At 63.1% G+C, this 18,255-nt stretch overlaps 3 protein-coding genes across 3 annotated transcripts; 2 read left to right on the top strand and 1 right to left on the bottom strand.

Annotated features, from left to right (window-relative positions):
• Positions 1-585: 585 nt before the first annotated feature.
• On the bottom strand, positions 586-4,061 carry SLC30A3 (solute carrier family 30 member 3; the record flags this gene model as incomplete). Its single annotated transcript, XM_082277075.1, has 8 exons — positions 586-731; positions 810-944; positions 1,271-1,376; positions 1,488-1,692; positions 2,138-2,291; positions 2,376-2,522; positions 2,593-2,765; positions 3,979-4,061. The coding sequence occupies 8 exons, from the start codon at positions 4,059-4,061 to the stop codon at positions 586-588; spliced, it is 1,149 nt and encodes a 382-aa protein (XP_082133201.1).
• A 156-nt stretch (positions 4,062-4,217) lies between these two features.
• On the top strand, positions 4,218-15,372 carry LOC309585909 (uridine-cytidine kinase-like 1). Its single transcript, XM_082302361.1, has 14 exons — positions 4,218-5,686; positions 5,920-6,026; positions 6,250-6,420; positions 6,864-6,935; positions 7,186-7,375; positions 7,471-7,532; positions 7,816-7,832; positions 8,569-8,667; positions 13,478-13,571; positions 13,685-13,747; positions 13,840-13,962; positions 14,037-14,144; positions 14,222-14,378; positions 14,496-15,372. The coding sequence occupies exons 1-14, from the start codon at positions 5,404-5,406 to the stop codon at positions 14,567-14,569; spliced, it is 1,620 nt and encodes a 539-aa protein (XP_082158487.1). The 5' UTR covers positions 4,218-5,403; the 3' UTR covers positions 14,570-15,372.
• Positions 15,373-15,476: 104 nt separating this feature from the next.
• Positions 15,477-17,587, top strand: DNAJC5G (DnaJ heat shock protein family (Hsp40) member C5 gamma). Its single transcript, XM_082303050.1, has 4 exons — positions 15,477-15,668; positions 15,915-16,128; positions 16,285-16,438; positions 16,982-17,587. The coding sequence occupies exons 1-4, from the start codon at positions 15,556-15,558 to the stop codon at positions 17,059-17,061; spliced, it is 561 nt and encodes a 186-aa protein (XP_082159176.1). The 5' UTR covers positions 15,477-15,555; the 3' UTR covers positions 17,062-17,587.
• The last annotated feature ends 668 nt before the right edge of the window (positions 17,588-18,255 follow it).

Genomic DNA, 18,255 nt, shown 5'->3' with positions numbered 1-18,255 from the left:
AGTGCCAGCGCCAGGGCGGGCGTGGCTGGTAGCTGTGTCTGTAGGGGTCCACCCCCAACTCCACCATTTCCCTCCCCATGCCCTTCTGTCTGCTGCACTGCTGCTGCTGCTCCAACACGTTTATTGGCAGCGCTGGCACCGCTGCTGGCACAGATGGACACCAGGGGCACAGACACGACTCAGCAGAGGGGATGGATCAGGCCCAGGCACAGCAGGATTCAGATGGAGCCCAGGCAGCAGCATGGGGGGCTGGGGCCAAGGCCAGGTCTGAGGTCCTCCATGGGGGGATGTCCCTTCCTGCCAGGACAGACAGGCTCCCTGGGGAGTGGGTGGTGGGGCAGGATTCCACCTCAGAAGCTGTGGCACAGCAGGGAGTGGAAGATCCCAGGGAGCCCCTGTGCTCCACAGGCCAGGCCATGTGTCCATCCCCCCCGGGACGCTGCACTGGAGTTACTGTCCCAGCTCAGGGCTCTGCAGCCGTGGGGTAGGTAGAGGGGATGTTGGGATCTGAAGCACTGCCCTGCTCTAACACAAGGAGCTGGGGCTAGGGCCAAGCCTGGCCCAATGTAGCAGCGGGTGGGGGTCTCAGGCGTGGGGGTCCTGACAGTGGGGACAGCCTGCGGTTTCCTCCTGGTGCCGCTCCACCTGTACTGTGCAGAAGGCAAAGCCAAACCTGCTCTGGAGCCGGGCAGTGACCTCCTGCAGCACCATCTCAGTGTCAGCACTGGCATCTAGGAGCAGCAGGGCAGGGGCTCGTTCCTGGCATGGCCAGTGAGAACCCCCAGCCATGCCCTGTGCGAGTCACTCACCCACAGCCACGTGCACCGACACCGCAGGGTGGCTCGGCGTCAGCGCCCAGAGATGCAGGTCGTGGACACCCCGCACCCCGCTGGCCCCCAGCAGCACCTCCTTCACTGCATCGAACTCGAGGCCCTGTGGTGTCCCTGCCAGCACCACCTGGTCACAGGGGCCACCCTTGGCCCCCAGCCATAGCCCACACCTGGGTGAGAGCTCCCAGTGGAAGCCACTGGGGCTGGGGGCTTCCCCAGGGGAACCAGGCTGAGCATGGTGGCTCTGGGTGAGACAGCCTCACCTTGGAACCAATGTACCTGCCTGGGGTGGAGAGGAGGGACTGGGAGGATTCAGGTGAGGCAAGGGAAGGACAGAGGTAAGCTGCCTCATGGGCAAAGTGGTGTGGCAGCTGCAGCTCCAGGGGCTCCTGTGCCCACCCTGCACCTGTGGTCTTGCACCCCTCCCACTCACTGCTCACCTTCCATGAGGACCCTGAAGACGTCTCTGAGGATTGTGATGGTGGAGCCAAGGACGAAGACCGAGAAGAAGAGGGTGCTGATTGGGTCTGCAATCTTGCACTGGGGCTGCAGAGAGCAGGATCTCTCTGAGTCTGGGGGCAGAGCCCACGTGGCACCCTGGGTGGGACTGGGAGAGCTGTTCCCACCGGCAGCACTGGGGCAGTCCAGCCCAGTCACCTTGAAGTAGATGATGGTGGCAGCCACGAGGACACTGACGCTCTGCAGCAGGTCACCCACCACGTGGACAAAGGCTGCCCGCACACTGGTGCTGCCAGGCAGGGGCCCATGGCTGGGCTGGCAGGCCACAGAGCTCTCCAGCTGCTCGTAGGCCCCTGTGCCATGGCCATGGCCAGCAGGGGACTGGTGCAGGATGTAGGCCATGCTGGGGAGAGGAAGGCTGGCTCAATGCCACACTGACAGGACATGGGGGCCCTGCTGGCCCTGCTTGGACAAAGGGGGCACAGGCAGTCACACTGGGTCTTGGGATGGTGGAGAGGAGTGGGGCTGGAGACGCAGCAGGGCTGGAAGGTGTGCAGGAACAGGGCAGGGGTTTGGTTATGGGGCTCATTACAGGGCTTGGGACGTGCTGCTTGAGGACCAGGGAACATGGGGCATGGGGGTGTAGACACAGAGACTGGAAGCCCCGAGTATATGGGGGACAGGGAGGTAGGAGAGACAGCGCCTGCGGACACAAGGCTGGCACACAGAGACATAAGGTGACCTGGGGGCACAGTTGGGGTTCTTGGGGTTCCAGAGGCATAGGTGGGGCAGGACTCAAGCTGATGGTGCGCAGGGACCATGGCTGAGTAGCCCCACATGGGACATACACCAGATTGACGCCAACAGCGCAGGCGGATGTGGCCAGCATGGCTCGTGCCTCGATCTCGTAGTCATTGCTGATGATGCGGGCGGCCGCCAGATAGACGAGGGCTGCGGTCACAACCCAGATGGAGAGGACAGAGGCCAGTGCACCCAGTGTCTCTGTGGGATGGGTCGGACCCATTAGTACCCACCCCGGCCATGGAGGTCCCATGGAGTCCCACAGGGCCGTGCCCCTCAGCTCACCAGAGCGGTGCCAGCCAAAGGTCATGGTCTTGGTGGGCGGACGGTTGGAGACCCAGAGGGAGAAGAGGCTGACAGACATGCTGCCCATGTCTGTCAGCAAGTGTGCTGCATCTGTCATGATGGCTAGGCTGTGTGCCAGGTACCCACCTGTGGGCACAGAGCAGCTGGCACCCCACGCCCCGCCGGCAGCCTCCCACCCTGGCCCAGCCCCCATTACCTATCACCTCCCCGACCATGAAGAGGCAGCAGACAGCACAGGCAACACTCAGCTGCTGGTGGGCCTGGAGCCTGCCCTGCCCAGGGCTGGGGGTTGGGGGACTGCAGCGGCAGTGGGGAGCTGGAACCGGGGGGGCCGGCAGTGCTGAAGGATCTCGAGAGCCTGTGAAGAGACTAGGGGCGGGGGTCACTGCCGGCAACACCGGATCTGGTGCTCCTGCCCAGAACCCCCGAGGGTCCTGCTACTGCCCAGTGGTATGCAGCCAGGCAGCCGGTGGGGCACCTGCAGAAACCCCCCCCAGCGGGACGAGCAGCCACGGGACCGGCAGCAGCAGCAGGAGGCGGTGGCACGGGGCTCCCACCGGAATCGGAGCCGGGAGTGGTGCGGGTACCCGCGGGGAGGTGCTGCTGATGGGAGCGAGGTGTTGCGCCTGGGGCCGGGCTGCGGGACGGGCCACCGGTGCGGAGACGTGAGGCGTGGGGAAGGGGCGGCGAAGGCCGAGGTGCTGGTGCGTGGGGCAGCAGTGCGGGATGGGGGACGGACAGCCCACCGGGAGGGGGACTAATGGATGGACGGTACCGGTGTGGGCGGGTGATGGATGGATGGTACCGGTGCGTAGGTGACGCTTGGGCACCGATAGGTGCTGGACGGACACCCGAGAGGGGAACGGGGCTGGCGCACGGTCGGGTGGGTTCTGCTTGAGCGGAGGTGTCGGTGTCAGGGTGAGCGTGCCGGTGGCGGGGTGACGGTGCAAGTGGCGGACAGTCAGGGCTGGTGCGGGGACTGCGGAGCTGCCGATGTCCGTGTCGGATGGATGAAGGCACGGGGGCGGGCGGGGAGGGACGTGCCGGGGGTGCCGGTGCCGGGTGGGGGGTGGGAGTTGGGCGGTGCGCGACGTGCCGTGGGCTTGCGGGTGCCGGGGGAGCTGAGGGCGATGGGGGCGATGGAGGTGCCAGGGGTGATGGGGGAGCAGGTACCGGCCGTGCGGGTGCAAGAGGACCGAGGGTTGCAGATGCGGCGGATAATGGAGGTGGCGGTGCGAGGAATTGCCGGGGGCCCTGGGAGGGGATGGGGTGCCGGGGGTGGTGGTGCCGGGGTAATGGGGGTGCCGATGATGGAGGTGTTAGTGCCGGTAATGGGGTTGTCGGGACGATGGTGTGCCGGTGGTGATGGAAGTGCCGGTGGTGATTGGAGTGTCGGAAGTGCCGGGGCAATGGGGGTGCCCGTGATGGGGGTGCCCGTGATGGAAGTGCTGATGCTGTCGGTGCCGGCGGCGCCGGTGATGGAGTTGTGCTGGCGGTGGTGGGGGTGCCGGGGTGATGGGATGCCGGGGTGATGGGTGCCGGTGATGGATGCCGGGGCGATGATTGCCAGTGCCGGCGGTACCTCTTGAGGCGCAGGCTGCCGTCGGCGCGGCCGCCCCGCGGGCTGACCAGGCGGGCGCTCTCGGTGCCGGTCGGGGGCTCCATCCCGGGCTCGAGCGGCACCGCGGGCACCGGCACCGCCGGGCCCCGCCCCTTCCGTGGCTCCGCCCCCACCCGCCGGGCCCCGCCCCACGAGGGGGTGGCCGGGTGGTACCGCCCGCGGGTGCCGCTGTTCCGGGCTCTGGGAAGGGGCGTCCGGGGGGGTGCACGGGGCAGCTCGGGTGTTGCGGTCCAATGGCAAATCCAGTGTTTGCTCCAGGCAAATCCGTGTGATACGTGGGAGCTGTGTGTAAGGGGCGCTGCTTTCACGGGGGCAGCTCTTTGGGGGGCAGGGCTCAGCTTCACCTCTTGTCCCTGGGCAGGTGATGACACAACTGATCCTGAAAGCCATCTGAGCACGGGAAGGACAGGAAGGGAGCTGAAGAGAAGCCGACATGGTGTCACCGACGGAGATCGTGCCTGACCATCCCGATCACCTTCCGCGGTGAAATGCCGAGCCCGGTGCACTAGGGGAGTGCAGGGGATACTGTCTGCCCAGGCTACAGGAAGACTTTTGACGCTGTACCCCATGGGATCCTCCGAGAGAAGTTGTGGGAGTATGGGCTGGATGAGCCGAGAGGGGCTGCACTGAACAGGGGCGGTATGGCCGAGCCCAGAGCAGGGCGTTCCGCGGCCAGTAACGACCAGTGAGCCCCGGGGTTAGTACTGGGTCTAGTCCCGTCTAACACCGCCATTAGAGACCTGGAGGCCACGCAGAGCACCCTCAGCACGGTGACGGATGACACCGAGCGGGGAGAGGTGACTTCACCCGGCGGGTCGTGCTGCTCCGTGGTGCGGAGGGATCCAGGATGGGCTGCAGAGACGGGGGGCAGGAGCCTGGGGAGGGTCAGCACGGGGCAGTGCTGGGTCCTGACCTGGGAGGAACAGCCTCAGGACGGGCCGGCGGCAGCCGGGCTGGGAAGCAGCTCTGCAGAAAAGGCTGCGCGGGTCCTGGGAGACACCGAGTTGACCATGAACCAACAACGGGCCCTTGGCGCGTCCTGGACACCATCCCGTAGCGCCGGGCCCAGCGCTAGCTCCCCAGGACAAGAGGGACAGAGACAAGCTGGGGAGAGCCCGCCGAGCGCCCTGCGATACTGCAGGACTGGAGCGTCTCTGCTGGGGTAAGGCTGAGGGAACTGTGGCTGCTCAGCCCGGAGCAGAGCAGGGCTGCACGGCTGTGACACCTCTGGGGAGGGGTCTGGGGGTGAGCCCAGCGCTCCCGGGGTGCCCAGGGACGGGACCAGAGGCGGGACGGGGGCGGGGCCTCGTTCGGGGGCGGGGCCTGTCCCGCCCGGGCCGTGCGCAGCGTGACGTGTCCCGGCAGCCCCCGCGGCCGCGCGCGGCGATGGCGGCGGCGGGTGCGGAGGAGCGGCGCGAGTGGCGGGGGGCGCCGGGGCCGGAGCGCGGCCATAGCTCCGGCCCCGGCCCCGGCCCCGGCCCCGGCCCGCTGGGCTCCCTGCTCAGCCGGTTGCCGCTGGCGCCCGCCCCGGCCCCACGGCGCCGCACCGCCAGCCAGTGCAAGCCGGAGCCGCCGCTGCTGCGCACCAGCAAACGGACCATCTACACGGCCGGGCGGCCGCCTTGGTACAGCGAGACCGGCGCGCCCGTGGACGAGGCCTTTGTCATCGGTGAGCGGTGGGACGGGGCCGGGGAGGGGATGGAGCCGGGCCAGAAAGGGGATGGAACCGAGACCGGGTCGGGGAGGGGATGGAGGCCGGACCGGGGCCAGGGTCGGGCTGCAGTCGGAAGTCGTGGAACCAGGGCCCGAGCGACGGCCCAGGAGGGGCTGGGACCGGGCTGGAGCCGGATCCGGGGCCGTGACGGATCCGGGGCCGGGGCGGTGCCCCGCCGCTCCCCGCAGGCCTGTGCGGCGGCAGCGCCTCAGGCAAGACCACGGTGGCGACGCGGATCATCGAGGCGCTGGACGTGCCCTGGGTCGTGCTGCTCTCCATGGACTCCTTCTACAAGGTGCGGTATGAGGGTCTGGGGGTCCGGTACAGCGCTGAGCGGTGCCAATACTCACGGTTCCAAGGCGCGGCAGAGCGGCGCTGATGCTCGGGGCTGCAGGGATCCGGTGCAGCACTGAGCGGTGCTGGTGCCTGTGGATGCCAGGATCCGGCGCAGTGCTGAGTGGTGCTGGTGCCCCGGTCCGGGCATCCGGCATGGCGCTGAGCAGTGCCGGTGCCTGCAGGTGCTGGATGAGGGGCAGCAGGCGCTGGCAGCCCGCAGCGACTACAACTTCGACCACCCCGATGCCTTTGACTTCGAGCTGCTCGTCAGTGTCCTGCGCAAGCTCAAGAAGGGCAAGAGCGTGAAGGTGCCGGTGTATGACTTCACCACGCACAGCCGGCGCCGCGAGTGGGTGGGTGCCGCAGGGGTCGGGCTGGGCCTGGGTGGCAGAGTAGTGGGAAAGGGGAGCACCTCTGGGGTCTGCAGGGCCTGGAAGGCTAAAGGGAGGGGGCGGCTGGGGGTCATCAGGAGTGGGGGACATCAGGATTCTGGGGAGACTGTTGGTGGATCTGCAAACAGGCCTGCACAGATATGAGGAAAGGGGTCAGTGTGAAGGGGTGCCGGGGGCTGGCATTGGGGAGAGGATCTGTACCAAGGTTCAGGGTCTGTCCTGGGCTGGAGCATCATGCACAGGGATGAACTAGGGCTCCAAGACATTGGGTGCTGTGTAACAGTTATGGGAGCCCCAACACAGTGGTGAGAGCCCAGGGGCATCAGTGCACTGTCTGTGTCAGTATTGGTGCTGCCGTGCCACGTGAGAGAAACAGGACAAGCCCGGCTCTTGTCTGCCTGCAGAAAACAGTGTATGGGGCCAACGTCATCGTGTTCGAAGGGATCCTGGCCTTTGCCAACAAGGAGCTGCTCAAGGTATCGCTGCCTCAGGTGGCCGCTGGCCCGGGAGGGGATGTGCTGCAGGAGGACAGGCACTGACTGGCCTGTGTGCCACTGCAGCAGTGGGGGCTGCGGAGGGAGAGGTCATCCCACTTGCTGCCAGAGCACTACGTGTCAGAGGCCTCAGGGGAGGTGATGCTGGGTGCCATCGGTGCGTGGTAGAGGGGAGTAACACAGGTATGATGAGAGCTGCATAGGGGGGTGCTCACCCCTCCCAGTTTTCCAGCTCCTGGACATGAAAGTGTTTGTGGACACGGACTCCGACATCCGGCTGGTGCGGCGGCTGCAGCGTGACATCATGGAACGCGGGCGTGATGTGGCAGGGGTCATCAAGCAGTACAACAAGTTTGTGAAGCCAGCCTTTGAGCAGTACATTGAGCCCACCGTGCAGGTTGCTGACATCGTGGTGCCCAGGGGTGAGGCCAGAGCTGACCCCAGCGTTGGGAGCGGGTGTTCTGGGGCAGGGGTGGGTCAGCATCCGCCCCACCCGACTCCTCTGCTCCACTCTCAGGTGGGGAAAACTTTGTGGCGCTGGACCTCATTGTGCAGCATGTGCACAGCCAGCTGGAGAAGGTGAGCCAGGAGTGAGGAGGAGAAGGGTCCTGCACGCAGAGGGCGGGATGTGGCTGCGCACAGACCTGTGCTCCTGGAGCACCTGGGGGGAGTCTTGGCATCACCCATCTGTTCTCAGAAGGCCCCGGCATGGTGCTTGGGGGAGCAGATCTGTGAGGCGGGCACTGGGGAGGAGGGTGGGGAGCCACCTGGGTTATTTTGGTGGCTGTGCTGGCCTGTGAGTGACTGACAGGGTGTCCTTCCTGTTCCCCTGTGCTGCGCTGATGACCTCTCTACCATCCAGCGGGAGATTACAGTCAGGTATGTGGGACCCACCACTGCAGAGGAGCCAGTTCTGGGTTGGGGTGGGGGGCTGCTGGCATCCACTGGATTCCAAGTCTTGCTCCCTCTCTGTCCCTGCTGGCAGAGCTTCGCTGAGGTGCCTAAGTGTAGCTTCTGCTCCCTGGTGCTGCAGAGGCTGTTGTCAGCTTCCTGGAGCCTGTCTGGCTGCAGCTGTGGGCTCTGCGTGACACATCCTACACTGTAGCTGATGCATGTGGCCAGGTCCGTGTCCTGGTCCCATCCCTGTCTGGAGCAGGGCTTCTGCCTCAGGTGCTGGGTTGTCCTGGGCTGTTGGCTTCTGCAGGAAGAGTGCCCTGTGTGGTCCATGTTCCTGGCAGTTCATGTCCCATCTGAGCAGGACAGCCCTCATCCCTTCCACAGTGTGCAGCCCGATCCTGGGGTGCATGGCAGTGTCCTGCCCTGCAAAGCTGCTGGTCATGGTGCTGGCCAAGGCTGGTGCTGCAGAGGCTGCAGCAGCAGGATGTGTGGTCCAGGAGGTTTGCCCCAGTCTTTTTGGGTAGTCCAGCTTTGGGATCTCATACCTGGTATCAGACTTGGGGCCTTCTTCAGGATCCAGGCAGGAAGGCCAAGCACGATGCCCACCTTGCACGGAGGTTCTCCTGGAGCCTTCCTTTGGCAGGGTCATGTCCTTCCAAGGGCCCTGTGTTGTGGCTCTGCGTGTGCTGCACAGCTCTGACCCCCTTCCTCACTGCAGGGCAGCCCTGGCCTCCGCCCACCAAGGACAGCCACTGCCAAAGACGCTGAGTGTCCTGGAGAGCACGCCGCAGGTGCGGGGCATGCACACCATCATCAGGTACATCCCTTCCCCCAGGCCTGTTCTCTAGGCTGTTTGGTGGGGTCACACCACAAGGCCTGGGGTGAGTTCTTCCCCTTTGCCCCTGGGACCTCAGTTGTGGGTGTTGGCCTGGAGCAGAATAGCTGAATGGAGCTGGCCCTGGTCCCACAGGCACTTCTCTGGTGACCAGATCTCTGCACATCTGCTTTGGGTGATTCCTGAGCCAAGGGCAGGCTTTTCCTACAATGGGAGGGGACTGGTTGGCTCTTTCCTCACTGGAGCACAGGTGGAGCAGCTGGTGGCATGGAGCAAGGTACCCCTTGCCCCTCTCCCAGGACACTTGCATTTAGAGCCACCTTAGAGAAGGGATGTGGGCAGGTGTTTCTATGACTTCACCACTCTTGATCTTTTCATTGCCCTCTGATGCTCCTTTTCTCCAGATGACTGTAGCATTAGTTAGAGGAGGGTCAAGGGCTGAGGCCTTCAAGACTACCAAGAAGTTCCTTGTTTTTGTGGCTGCAGACCCTGGCAGCTGCCACATGTGTTTCTGCACAGCAGAGAGGGGATGTTGAGCTCAGTCAGGTCCTCCTGTGCCTGCTCATTCTGTGGCTGCTATGGCACCTGTATGTTGGTTTGGAAAGTGTAACCTTCTGTCCTTATCAGAGACCTGGAGAGGATCGAGTGCACTTTCAGTAGGTTTGCAGATGACACCTAGTTGGGTGGGATGAAGGCTCTGCAGAGGGATTGGGACAGGCTGGATCGATGTGCTGAGACCAGCGGTGTGAGGGTCAACATGGCCAAGTGCCAGGTCCTGCCCTTGGGTCACAACAACCCCATGAAGTGCTCTAGGCTGGGGCAGAGGGGCTGGAAAGCTGGAAAGGCCCTGGGGGTGTTGGTCGACAGTGGCTCAACATGAGCCCAGGTGGGCAAGAGGCCAATGGCACCTGGGCTGTCCCAGCTGGGCACTACTGGGGCACCTCCAGTCTTGGGGCAGTTCTGGGCCCCTCCTGGCAAGAGAGACATTGAGAGGCTGGAGCATGTCCTGGGAAAAGAATGGAGCTGGGGAAGGGCCTGGAGTCCCAGGAGCAGCTGATGGAGCTGGGGGGGGCTCAGCCTGGGGAAAAGGAGGCTTGGGGGGACCTTCTCGGTCTCAGTAGCTTCCTGACAGGAGGATGCAGCCAGGTGAGGGTCAGGCTCTGCTCCCATGGAATAAGGGACAAGAGGAAACTGCCTCAGGCTGCTCCAGAGATTTAGGTTGGATATTGGGAACAATTTCTTCATGGAAAGGTTTGTCCAGCCTCCTCACAGCTGCTCCAGGTAGAGATGGAGTCTCCAGCCCTGGTGGAATTTAGAAACCACATGGATGTGGCACTTGGGTAAGTGGGCTAGAGGTGGCCTTGGCAGTGCTGGGGGAGCAGCTGGACTTGATTGCAAAGGGCTTTTCCAACCCAACAGTTTATGATCTTCTGATATTCGTGACCACATGCAGGCTGGGCACCTCCTTTCTTTCTCCTGACTCCTTCCTCCTGTGGCAGCACAGGCTCCGAGACAGGTCACAGCAGTAGAACAGGTGATGTGCCAGCTCAGGTGGCCCTCTGCCAGTGCCCATGTCCCTCCCCCAGGCTGTGGCTCCACCTTTGTACCACAAGTGCCTGATGACCTTAATCCTCTGAGGCTTAGGCTGTGCTGAGCTGCCCTAGGGGTGGGTTGGGCTTTGCCTGGGGCTGCAGGGCTGCAGCACCATTGGCCTCACGTGGCTGTGGCTGTCCTGATGCCACGTGGGAGCAGGGCCAGGGGTGGCAGGGAGGCAGCTGAGCCCATTCCAGATGGTATATAAGAAATGCCACTTTTCTGAGGAGCATTGACTCGGCCTGTCAGCTACCCCCTCAAATCCTGCTGGGGCAGTGCCTTTCCTGAACCTCTGAGCTGAGGAGCTCCCCTGGGTGTGTGTGTTAGGGGACAGCGAGGCAGCATGCGTTTCTGGTGAGACTTGGCAGCACTTGTTGGCTTCTGTGTCACTTGAGCATGACATGGGGCTGTTGCTGGTCACCACATATGACCCTCTGCTCCCGAGGTGCTGCTTTTGCCTGGTGCCCTTCTCTCGGGCTCTCAGAGACCTGGTGAGGATCAAACACACCTTTTCCCACATTTCCTGCACCTCCATGTGCAAGGTTACTGCATCTTGGCAGATCTGTCTCTTGTCTTTATTAATTGAATCACACAGTGGTTTGGGTGGGAGGGACCTTTAGAGGCTACCTAGTTCAGTCCCTGACATCGGCAGGGAACCTTCCACTGAACCAGGTTTCAGCTGCCGCGGTGCCACTGGCCCTACACACAGCAGCAGTGCTCATGGAGTGCTGCTGCTCCCACCAGCACAGCCTTTCCAAGCACCTTGACACATCAAACCCTGTGCCTGCATCACCGCAGAGCTGTGAGCCAGGATTCTTCTTCCTCCTTTTCCTGTCCGGTCTTTCCCAGTGCAGTTCTCTAGGATGCAGATGGTCAATCCTGGCATGCCAGCCAGCACCATTCCCTGTTGTTCCACACCAGAGGCTCCTCATGCTCCACCCCTCTGTCTGCTGGGAGGGTGTTGGTGGCAGCAGATGAGCATCGTCACAGCAGATCCAGGCTGGCATCCGGGGGAAGCGCTTTCTAGAGCAATTTTCTGCTGTCGTGGAGAGACAGAAACTGAAAATGAGTCCCACACTGGAATAGCTGCACAGTTTGAGTCATGAGGCTGAGAAGAGATGGAGTATGAAGGATGCAGTGTCAGGATGAGGGGGAATGGTATCCCATTGCCAGAAGGCATGTTGCATGAGGTACTGGGAAGAAGTTCTGTGAGGGTGGTGAGGCTCTGCCACAGGTTGCCCAGGGAAGCTGGCTGCCCCAAGGTCAGGTTGGACAGGTCTGGAGGAATGTGGTCTAATGGAAAGTGCCTCTGCCCGTGGCAGGGGGTGGGACAAGATGACCTTTAAGGTCCGTCCCAACACAAACCATTCTGGGATTCTGTAACCCATTCATGCCCAGATTCATGCCTGGTTGTACCAGCTGGCTCCAGTTCATGTGCAGAGCTGATGCCATGATCTGGCCCCAGGTAGATGCTCTTGGTCCCTCTGTCATCTGAGCATGCCAAGGAAAGCTGAGGTCCTCAGGAGAGCCAGCTGTGGTGCTGCCATGCCCAGCTGCAGGCTCCCAGTGTGCTGCAGTGTGCTGAGGTTCATCTGCCTCCTCTATGGATAGGAGCAGCGTGTTTCCTCAGGCTTCACCCAGGCAGTGACGCCGTGGGGTGAGGGGACTGCTGTGGGGACAGCGATGGCCCCTTTGGCAGTGCTCTGCCAGCTGAGGAGGTGGGATGGCAGCACTGATGGAGTGATCCTGGTCCCCTGCTGCTGCCAAGCATGTCTGGGCTGTCCTCCCTTGCACAGCCCTTCCCCCTGCACTGCTTGCGTCCTGGGCAAGGAGAAGCTTCAAGGTTGTTTGTGTCTGTGCACTTGGGGCCAGGGGTGCTCCCCCATCCCCAGAGAAACCTGCCTCTGTGGGAGCAATGTGGGGCCTGTCCCACCCAGCCAGGGGCCAGCACAGCCGCTGTGGGTCTCAGTGGGGGCAGCTGGCTGGGACAGGACAGGCTGCCATGGAGGCAGGGAGGCTGCCGGGCTTGTGCTGTTCCCAAGCTGCTGTGGGTGGATGTGGGGGTGCAGTCCACCTGTGCGTGCATGCTGACAGCCCACACTGGGAGCCGTAGGCAGGGTGCCTGTTCCTTCCAGACCAGAACTGATTTTCTGCCTTCCCTGGCGGTGCTGGCTGTGCCCAGGGATTTGGGATGTCCGTATGCCGTGGTCACTGCAGGTGCTCAGCTATGAGCGACCCTGGAATGGCTGCAGGAACACACAGGGACAGCAGTGACTGTTCATCCTCCTCCGAGCGCCTCATTGGGGCTGTCTGTCATCCAGCAAGGTGTAAGAAATGGCAGATGATGTCTTAAAATACAGAGTAAAAATATTCAATATCCTTCTGCCTCTTCAGGAGTGTTGCCAGCTCCACCTCTTCCATCTGGGAACAAGGAGTGTCTGTGGGACGTCTTTGTCCTCATGTTCCCCACGAGGCTGGTGGCCAGGGGTGCTCCCAGTACGAAAAGCTGTCCACTTCCCCTCTGCCATGGGGTTAATGCCCTGCATGCAGGGCTGGCTTTACCCCTCCTGGGGGAGGGGAGAGGTTTCCTGGGAATTGCAGCCCCATGGTAGCTTTGTTCTGGTTTGTGTTAGTTTTACTTCTAGCTGCCTTCAGTACATCAGAGCTGTGAAAAGCGCACTATGGGTATTTCAGAGTCACCTGGTTCTTGGCAGTGCTTTATCTGACTTGGTACGTAGAGGGGAGAGCTGGGGACATGTTCAACTTTTTTCTGTCACCCAGCATGCTCAGCCATGGTACACTATGTCCCCTTCCACAGCGGGGTCCTAGTCCATCCTGGCTCTGCTCCTGTTCCCCCCCTGGGCTCCCCAACACTTACCCACTGCTCCTGAGTTTGTGCTGCTCCAGGACTGATGGTCCTGCCTGACCTGTTCCTACTCCCCATTCTCTCCCAGCTCTCTTTGATGTCTGTAGCTGGTGTTGCATCTCCCTCCTGGGGTAGCTAAGCCCCTCTTTTGCCTCTGTGGTCCTGTCTAAGACTACAGCTGAGGTCTCAGTGAGCCCCAAAATGCTGGTGATCACTGACTGTGTCACTCCAAGAGTGCTCTGGTTCCCACAGACTGGGACTGCTCGCCATGCTGGTTGTCTGCAGGGGATGGCAGGGGCTCTGTTCCCGCCTCACATGTGTCATCCCTTCCAGGAACAAGGACACGACCAGGGATGAATTTATCTTCTACTCCAAGCGCCTGATGCGGCTGCTGATTGAACATGCCTTGTCATTCCTGCCACTGAAGGTGAGTGACCACTCTTGGGTGCAGCCACAACCCCATCCCCATCTTCCCTCCTGGGTGCCCCCAGTCACATGGGGTCTGGCTCCCCCACACTTGCTGTGCTCCCCTTTCTGCAGTCGGTCACTGTGGAGACGCCCCAGGGCACGATGTACGAGGGGAAGCGGTTCCACAGGCAGCGGGTGAGACACGATCCCTGCTCCCCATGAGTGCACAGCTCCTGGGGTTGGCACGCATTAGGAGCACCCAGCACGTGTCCCTGCCCTTCTCCCAGATCACCGGCGTCTCCATCCTGCGAGCAGGCGAGACCATGGAGCAGGCCCTGACCGCTGTCTGCAAGGACATCCGCCTGGGCAAGATTCTCATCCAGACCAACCTGGACACAGGCGAGCCTGAGGTGAGTCCTGCTGCAGCCTGGCACACAGCCATGCACCACTGGCCGGTCACCAACCACCCTCCTTCCCTCCCCAGCTCCACTACTTGCGCCTGCCCAAGGAGATCAGCGAGGACTACGTCATCCTTATGGACAGCACCGTGTCCACGGGGGCCGCGGCCATGATGGCTGTGCGCGTCCTGCTGGTGAGGGGCCGGGTAGGCAGGTGGGGGCATGGGGCCCTCTGGGCCCAGCTGGACGCTCATACCTCCATGTTCCACAGGACCACGATGTGCAGGAGGACAGGATCTTCCTGCTGTCGCTGCTGATGGCGGAAATGGGGGTGCACTCCGTGGCCTATGCCTTTCCCCGCGTCCACATCATCACCACTGCTGTGGACAAGCGGGTCAACGAGGAGTTCCACATCATCCCGGGCATTGGTGAGTACCTCGTGGCCAGGGTCAGCAACCCTAGGGGTAACCTTGTGGCCACACTGAAGGGACTCTGATGGGGCTGGTGCTGATGCTGACCCTTCACTTTGTCCCTTTCTCTGCCAGGTAACTTTGGAGACAGATACTTCGGCACCGATGGCCCCTCGGCCTGGTGTGAGAGCGACAGCATAGACTGCTGAGCTGGCTGGCCACAGGACCACAGGCCAGGCCCTCTGCAGGGCTGACCCCTATCCCTGCCCCCAGGAGAGGCCCTGAGCTGCCAGCCATGCCCACCTGCCAGCCCTTGGCTTTCTGGACCTGCACAAGCCCCTGCTGCTGGCCTTCCTCTGCCCCAAAGGACCAGTCCTCCCCAGGGAGGAGGAGAGAGGGATGGCCTCTCCTGTGGCCCACGGAGAGGGGACATTTAGGGACATTCCTTGCTCCCAGAGCCGTGCCTCAGAAGGGAGTGGTGGTCTCCCTGCGGCTGTGCCTGAGGGGGTGCTCACCCTCTACCCAGGGGAGGAGGGGGATGGGGTCCAGTCCAGGCGTGCTCCATGCCTGGAATCCGTATTTATTTGTATTTATTGTGGGCAGCCCCTGGCTTCAGCGGGACCCTCTGACATCAGGGACTGGATCTCATGGATCTGCCGTGTCCCCACCAATCCACACTCCATCCCTGGTCCCAGGAGCTGGGGGGTTGGCACCCGGCTGCTTTCCCGGTGCTGTCCCATCCCCGGTGCGCAGAGCGGTGCCGGTGACCGAGGGATGGCGAGGTGTCCGCGGTGCTGCCCTTGTTGCTCAGGTTCTTTTTCCAAAGGGCAGCGGCAGCCTTGCCCCCACCCCGTCCCCCACGGGCGGCAGCAGGAGGTTCCGGGGGCGGGGGTCCGCCCCCCACCGCGGGCTGTCCCGGGGCCCGGCCGTGCCGTCACCACCCCCTCGCCGCCGTTTTGTACCAATAAAGGAGCAGCGCGATTCCTGTGTGCCGCCTCGTGCTGCCGCTGGGTCGAGGTCGGGGTCGGGGCGTTCCCGGGGCCGGGCCCGTGGCGCCGGGCGCTGTCCCCGCACCGGGTCGCGGGCGGCGCCTGCGCAGAGCGGCGGCGGCGCGGGCGGAAGCGGCGGCGGGCGCGGGCAGGGCCGTGGCGGGCGGTGCTGCGTCCGGTCCGGTCCCGCGACCCTCGGCGCGGCCATGGCGGAGCCCCCGCGGCCGCAGCGGAAGCTGTCCCGGGTCGGGGAGAGCCTGTACCGGGTGCTGGGGCTGCAGAAGGGCAGCTCCCCCGAGGAGATCAAGAAGGCCTATCGGTACGGGGGGGTTCCGGCGGGGTCCGCGGGGTCGCCCTGGGAGCCCAGGCGTGCAGGTCCGTCCCGCGAACGCGGCCGGGATCTCGTCCGGATGGTCCTGGTCCCATCCCGGCGGTCAGGGTCGGTTCTGGGAAACAAGGCTGTAACCCCGTGCTGGGGGTCCTGGTTCCATCCCGGGGGTCTGGGTCTGTCCCGGGAAGTGAGGCTGTGACCCCATGCCGGGGATCCCCCCGCTGCACCCCACAGGAAGCTGGCTCTCAAGTACCATCCAGACAAGAACCCCGATGACCCAGCAGCAGCCGAGCGGTTCAAGGAGATCAACAGCGCCCACGCCACGCTGAGCGACGCGGACAAGCGCCGCCTGTATGACCAGTACGGCTCCCTTGGCCTCTACGTGGCTGAGCAGTTCGGCGATGATGCTGTCCGGCACTACTTCCTCATGTCCAAGTGGTGGTTCCAGGTGAGCGTAGCATCATCTGGCATCCGTGGGGCTGGTGGCTCGGGTGAGCTTAGTGGGTTGCTGTCCTGGCAGGCTGGTGGTTTGAGTGGGCTCACGGGACTGGTGTGATGGGCCAGAGACTTGAGAGAGCTCACAGTGCATCTGTCCCTGATGCAGGCACTGGTGCTGTGCTGCGGTGCCCTCACCTGCTGCTGCTGCTGCTGCTGCTGTTTCTTCTGCTGTGGGACATGCTGCCCACCCAAGGAGGACGAGTCCTACAAGTATGTGGACCCCAAGGACCTGGAGGCACAGATGCGTGCAGAGGACAGCGGTAAGTCCGGCTGGAGCCCAGCAGCTGGGAGCACCTGTGTTTGCTTTGCGGGGGCTCTGGGGTCTCCCCATGTTCTATCTCACGTTGGGGACAGAGCTCTGGCTCAGGGCTTGGGTTGGTTTTAGACTCAACTCTTACTTCCAGCCAGCCCTCGGTGTTCCCTGTATGGGCCAGGGCTGGTGACAGTGACAGAGGGAGCCACTGCATGGGCTGTGGCTACACCTTCTCCTCTCTGGGCAAGGGCCCCCTGAACAGGCCTGAACCTTAGAAACCCTTGGGCCCATGCTCTTTGGGGCACAGAACAGGGGAAGAGGGGCTGTGGTCCAGGCCAGCTCTGTTCCCTGGCACTAGCCATACTCATGTCAGTGGGACTGGGTGACTCCTGCAGGTTTCTTTGGGGTTGGGGCACTCTCACGCAGCTCTGCGCTGGCCAAGGGTGTGGGAGCTTTGGGCTGTGGGAGCCCTCGTGGGGTATTGTAAGATTCCTGCTCACTGGCACCACAGCATAGACTGAGCCACTGATCTGCTGCTCTTCCTTTCCAGATCCTCAGATCCCTGTTGTAGCACAGCCCCCGCCTGCCAGCACTGAGTCGCTGCCTGCCAGCACCAGGAATGATGCCTGAGGCTGACCCCATTCCGCCGACTCCCTCAGGACTCGGGGCAGGGATTCTCCTTTGGGACTGTCACTTTCTGGGACCATGGTCCCACCCCCCGGACTGGCTCTTCAGTCTCAGGAGGGGTAGAATCTCAGGTTAATTTGGCCAGCATCAATGCACAGGCTCCTGGGGCCCCACTCGAGCTCCAGGGCAATGCCCCTGCATCCCAGCACTAGTGGTGGCAGTGGCCTGGAGCCCGTGCTGCTGTGACCCCCTTTAGTGCCTTGCCTGTGCCCACATCAGGCACTGAGCACCAGGCACGAACAGAGGCTCCAGGCTGAGCTCCATAGCTCACGCAGGGGAGCTGAGCGCATCCAAGACCATTAGCACTGTAACCTCTGGGGCTGGGCGGAGCCCACTGCCCCCCTCATGCATCCCTCCCGATGGGTGCTGGGTGCCAAATGCTGCTGTGGGGTTGGGGTGCTTCTATCTGTACCCCTTTCCTCTGCCCTCTGGGTTTGTCTGGGGTTTTGTGGGCACCATTAAAGGCTGACGGGAGGGCAGTGTGTGTCTGCCTGGGTTCTGTCCAGGGCTGCCAGAATGCTGTGCAGCAGGATGTGCCTCTGCCTGGTGGTGTCCATGCTGTGGGCTGTGCCCATGGATCCTGCAGGGTGGTGGAATGAGTGGGGTGTGGTGTAGACAGGTCCTGTCCCAAGTGGAGTGAATGTCACTTGTCTCCTGTCACCCACCTGGTCCCACTCTCTGTCCCCTGTTGCTGGCTCCCACAGGCTCTGCTCGTCCCACTCCTTGCTGTTGCAGGCCCCCTGCTCCTGTCCTGCTCTCTGGGGAGCCATGGCCCTGCGGAGGGCTAGGACGACTGGCAGGGATGGGACCAAGGGGGACGCAGTGAGCCCCTTGCCCTTTCTTCCCATTTCTGGTCTCTGCCTCTGCCTGTGGCTGCATGGGCTGTGCCTCACTCCCTAAATATAGATAGAGTGCCAGGGTGAGTGAGGATGAGGGCATCCTGGCATCAGCCCCTCCACCCTGCTGTTCAAGGGGGCTGGCACTGGGCTGGGGGCGTGGGATCTGGGGGGCCCCAACAGGCAGCCCTGCTGCCTGCAGAGGGGGGCACATAATCCTCAACACGACTGCCAGCCCTGCAGCCCCTGCACCAGCCAGCCCAGGTCCCCCGGAACCTCGGCCGCTCCTCCCTGGACAGGG

This window comes from Coloeus monedula, assembly GCF_965178545.1.
Source record: "Coloeus monedula genome assembly, chromosome: 2".
In the NCBI taxonomy this organism is placed as follows: Eukaryota; Metazoa; Chordata; class Aves; order Passeriformes; family Corvidae; genus Coloeus; species Coloeus monedula.
Note: the sequence above shows the minus strand (reverse complement) of the source record. Positions and strands in the feature narration are given on the sequence as shown.

What these genes read in the sequence shown, in the direction of transcription:
- DNAJC5G (XM_082303050.1), top strand. Translation starts at nt 15,556, where the DNA reads ATGGCGGAGCCCCCGCGGCCGCAGCGGAAGCTGTCCCGGGTCGGGGAG. An exon ending in TGTCCAAGTGGTGGTTCCAG is followed by an intron (nt 16,129 to 16,284) that starts GTGAGCGTAGCA and finishes TCCCTGATGCAG; the next exon opens with GCACTGGTGCTGTGCTGCGG. An exon ending in GATGCGTGCAGAGGACAGCG is followed by an intron (nt 16,439 to 16,981) that starts GTAAGTCCGGCT and finishes CTTCCTTTCCAG; the next exon opens with ATCCTCAGATCCCTGTTGTA.
- LOC309585909 (XM_082302361.1), top strand. Translation starts at nt 5,404, where the DNA reads ATGGCGGCGGCGGGTGCGGAGGAGCGGCGCGAGTGGCGGGGGGCGCCG. An exon ending in ACAGCCGGCGCCGCGAGTGG is followed by an intron (nt 6,421 to 6,863) that starts GTGGGTGCCGCA and finishes GTCTGCCTGCAG; the next exon opens with AAAACAGTGTATGGGGCCAA. An exon ending in CCAACAAGGAGCTGCTCAAG is followed by an intron (nt 6,936 to 7,185) that starts GTATCGCTGCCT and finishes CCAGTTTTCCAG; the next exon opens with CTCCTGGACATGAAAGTGTT.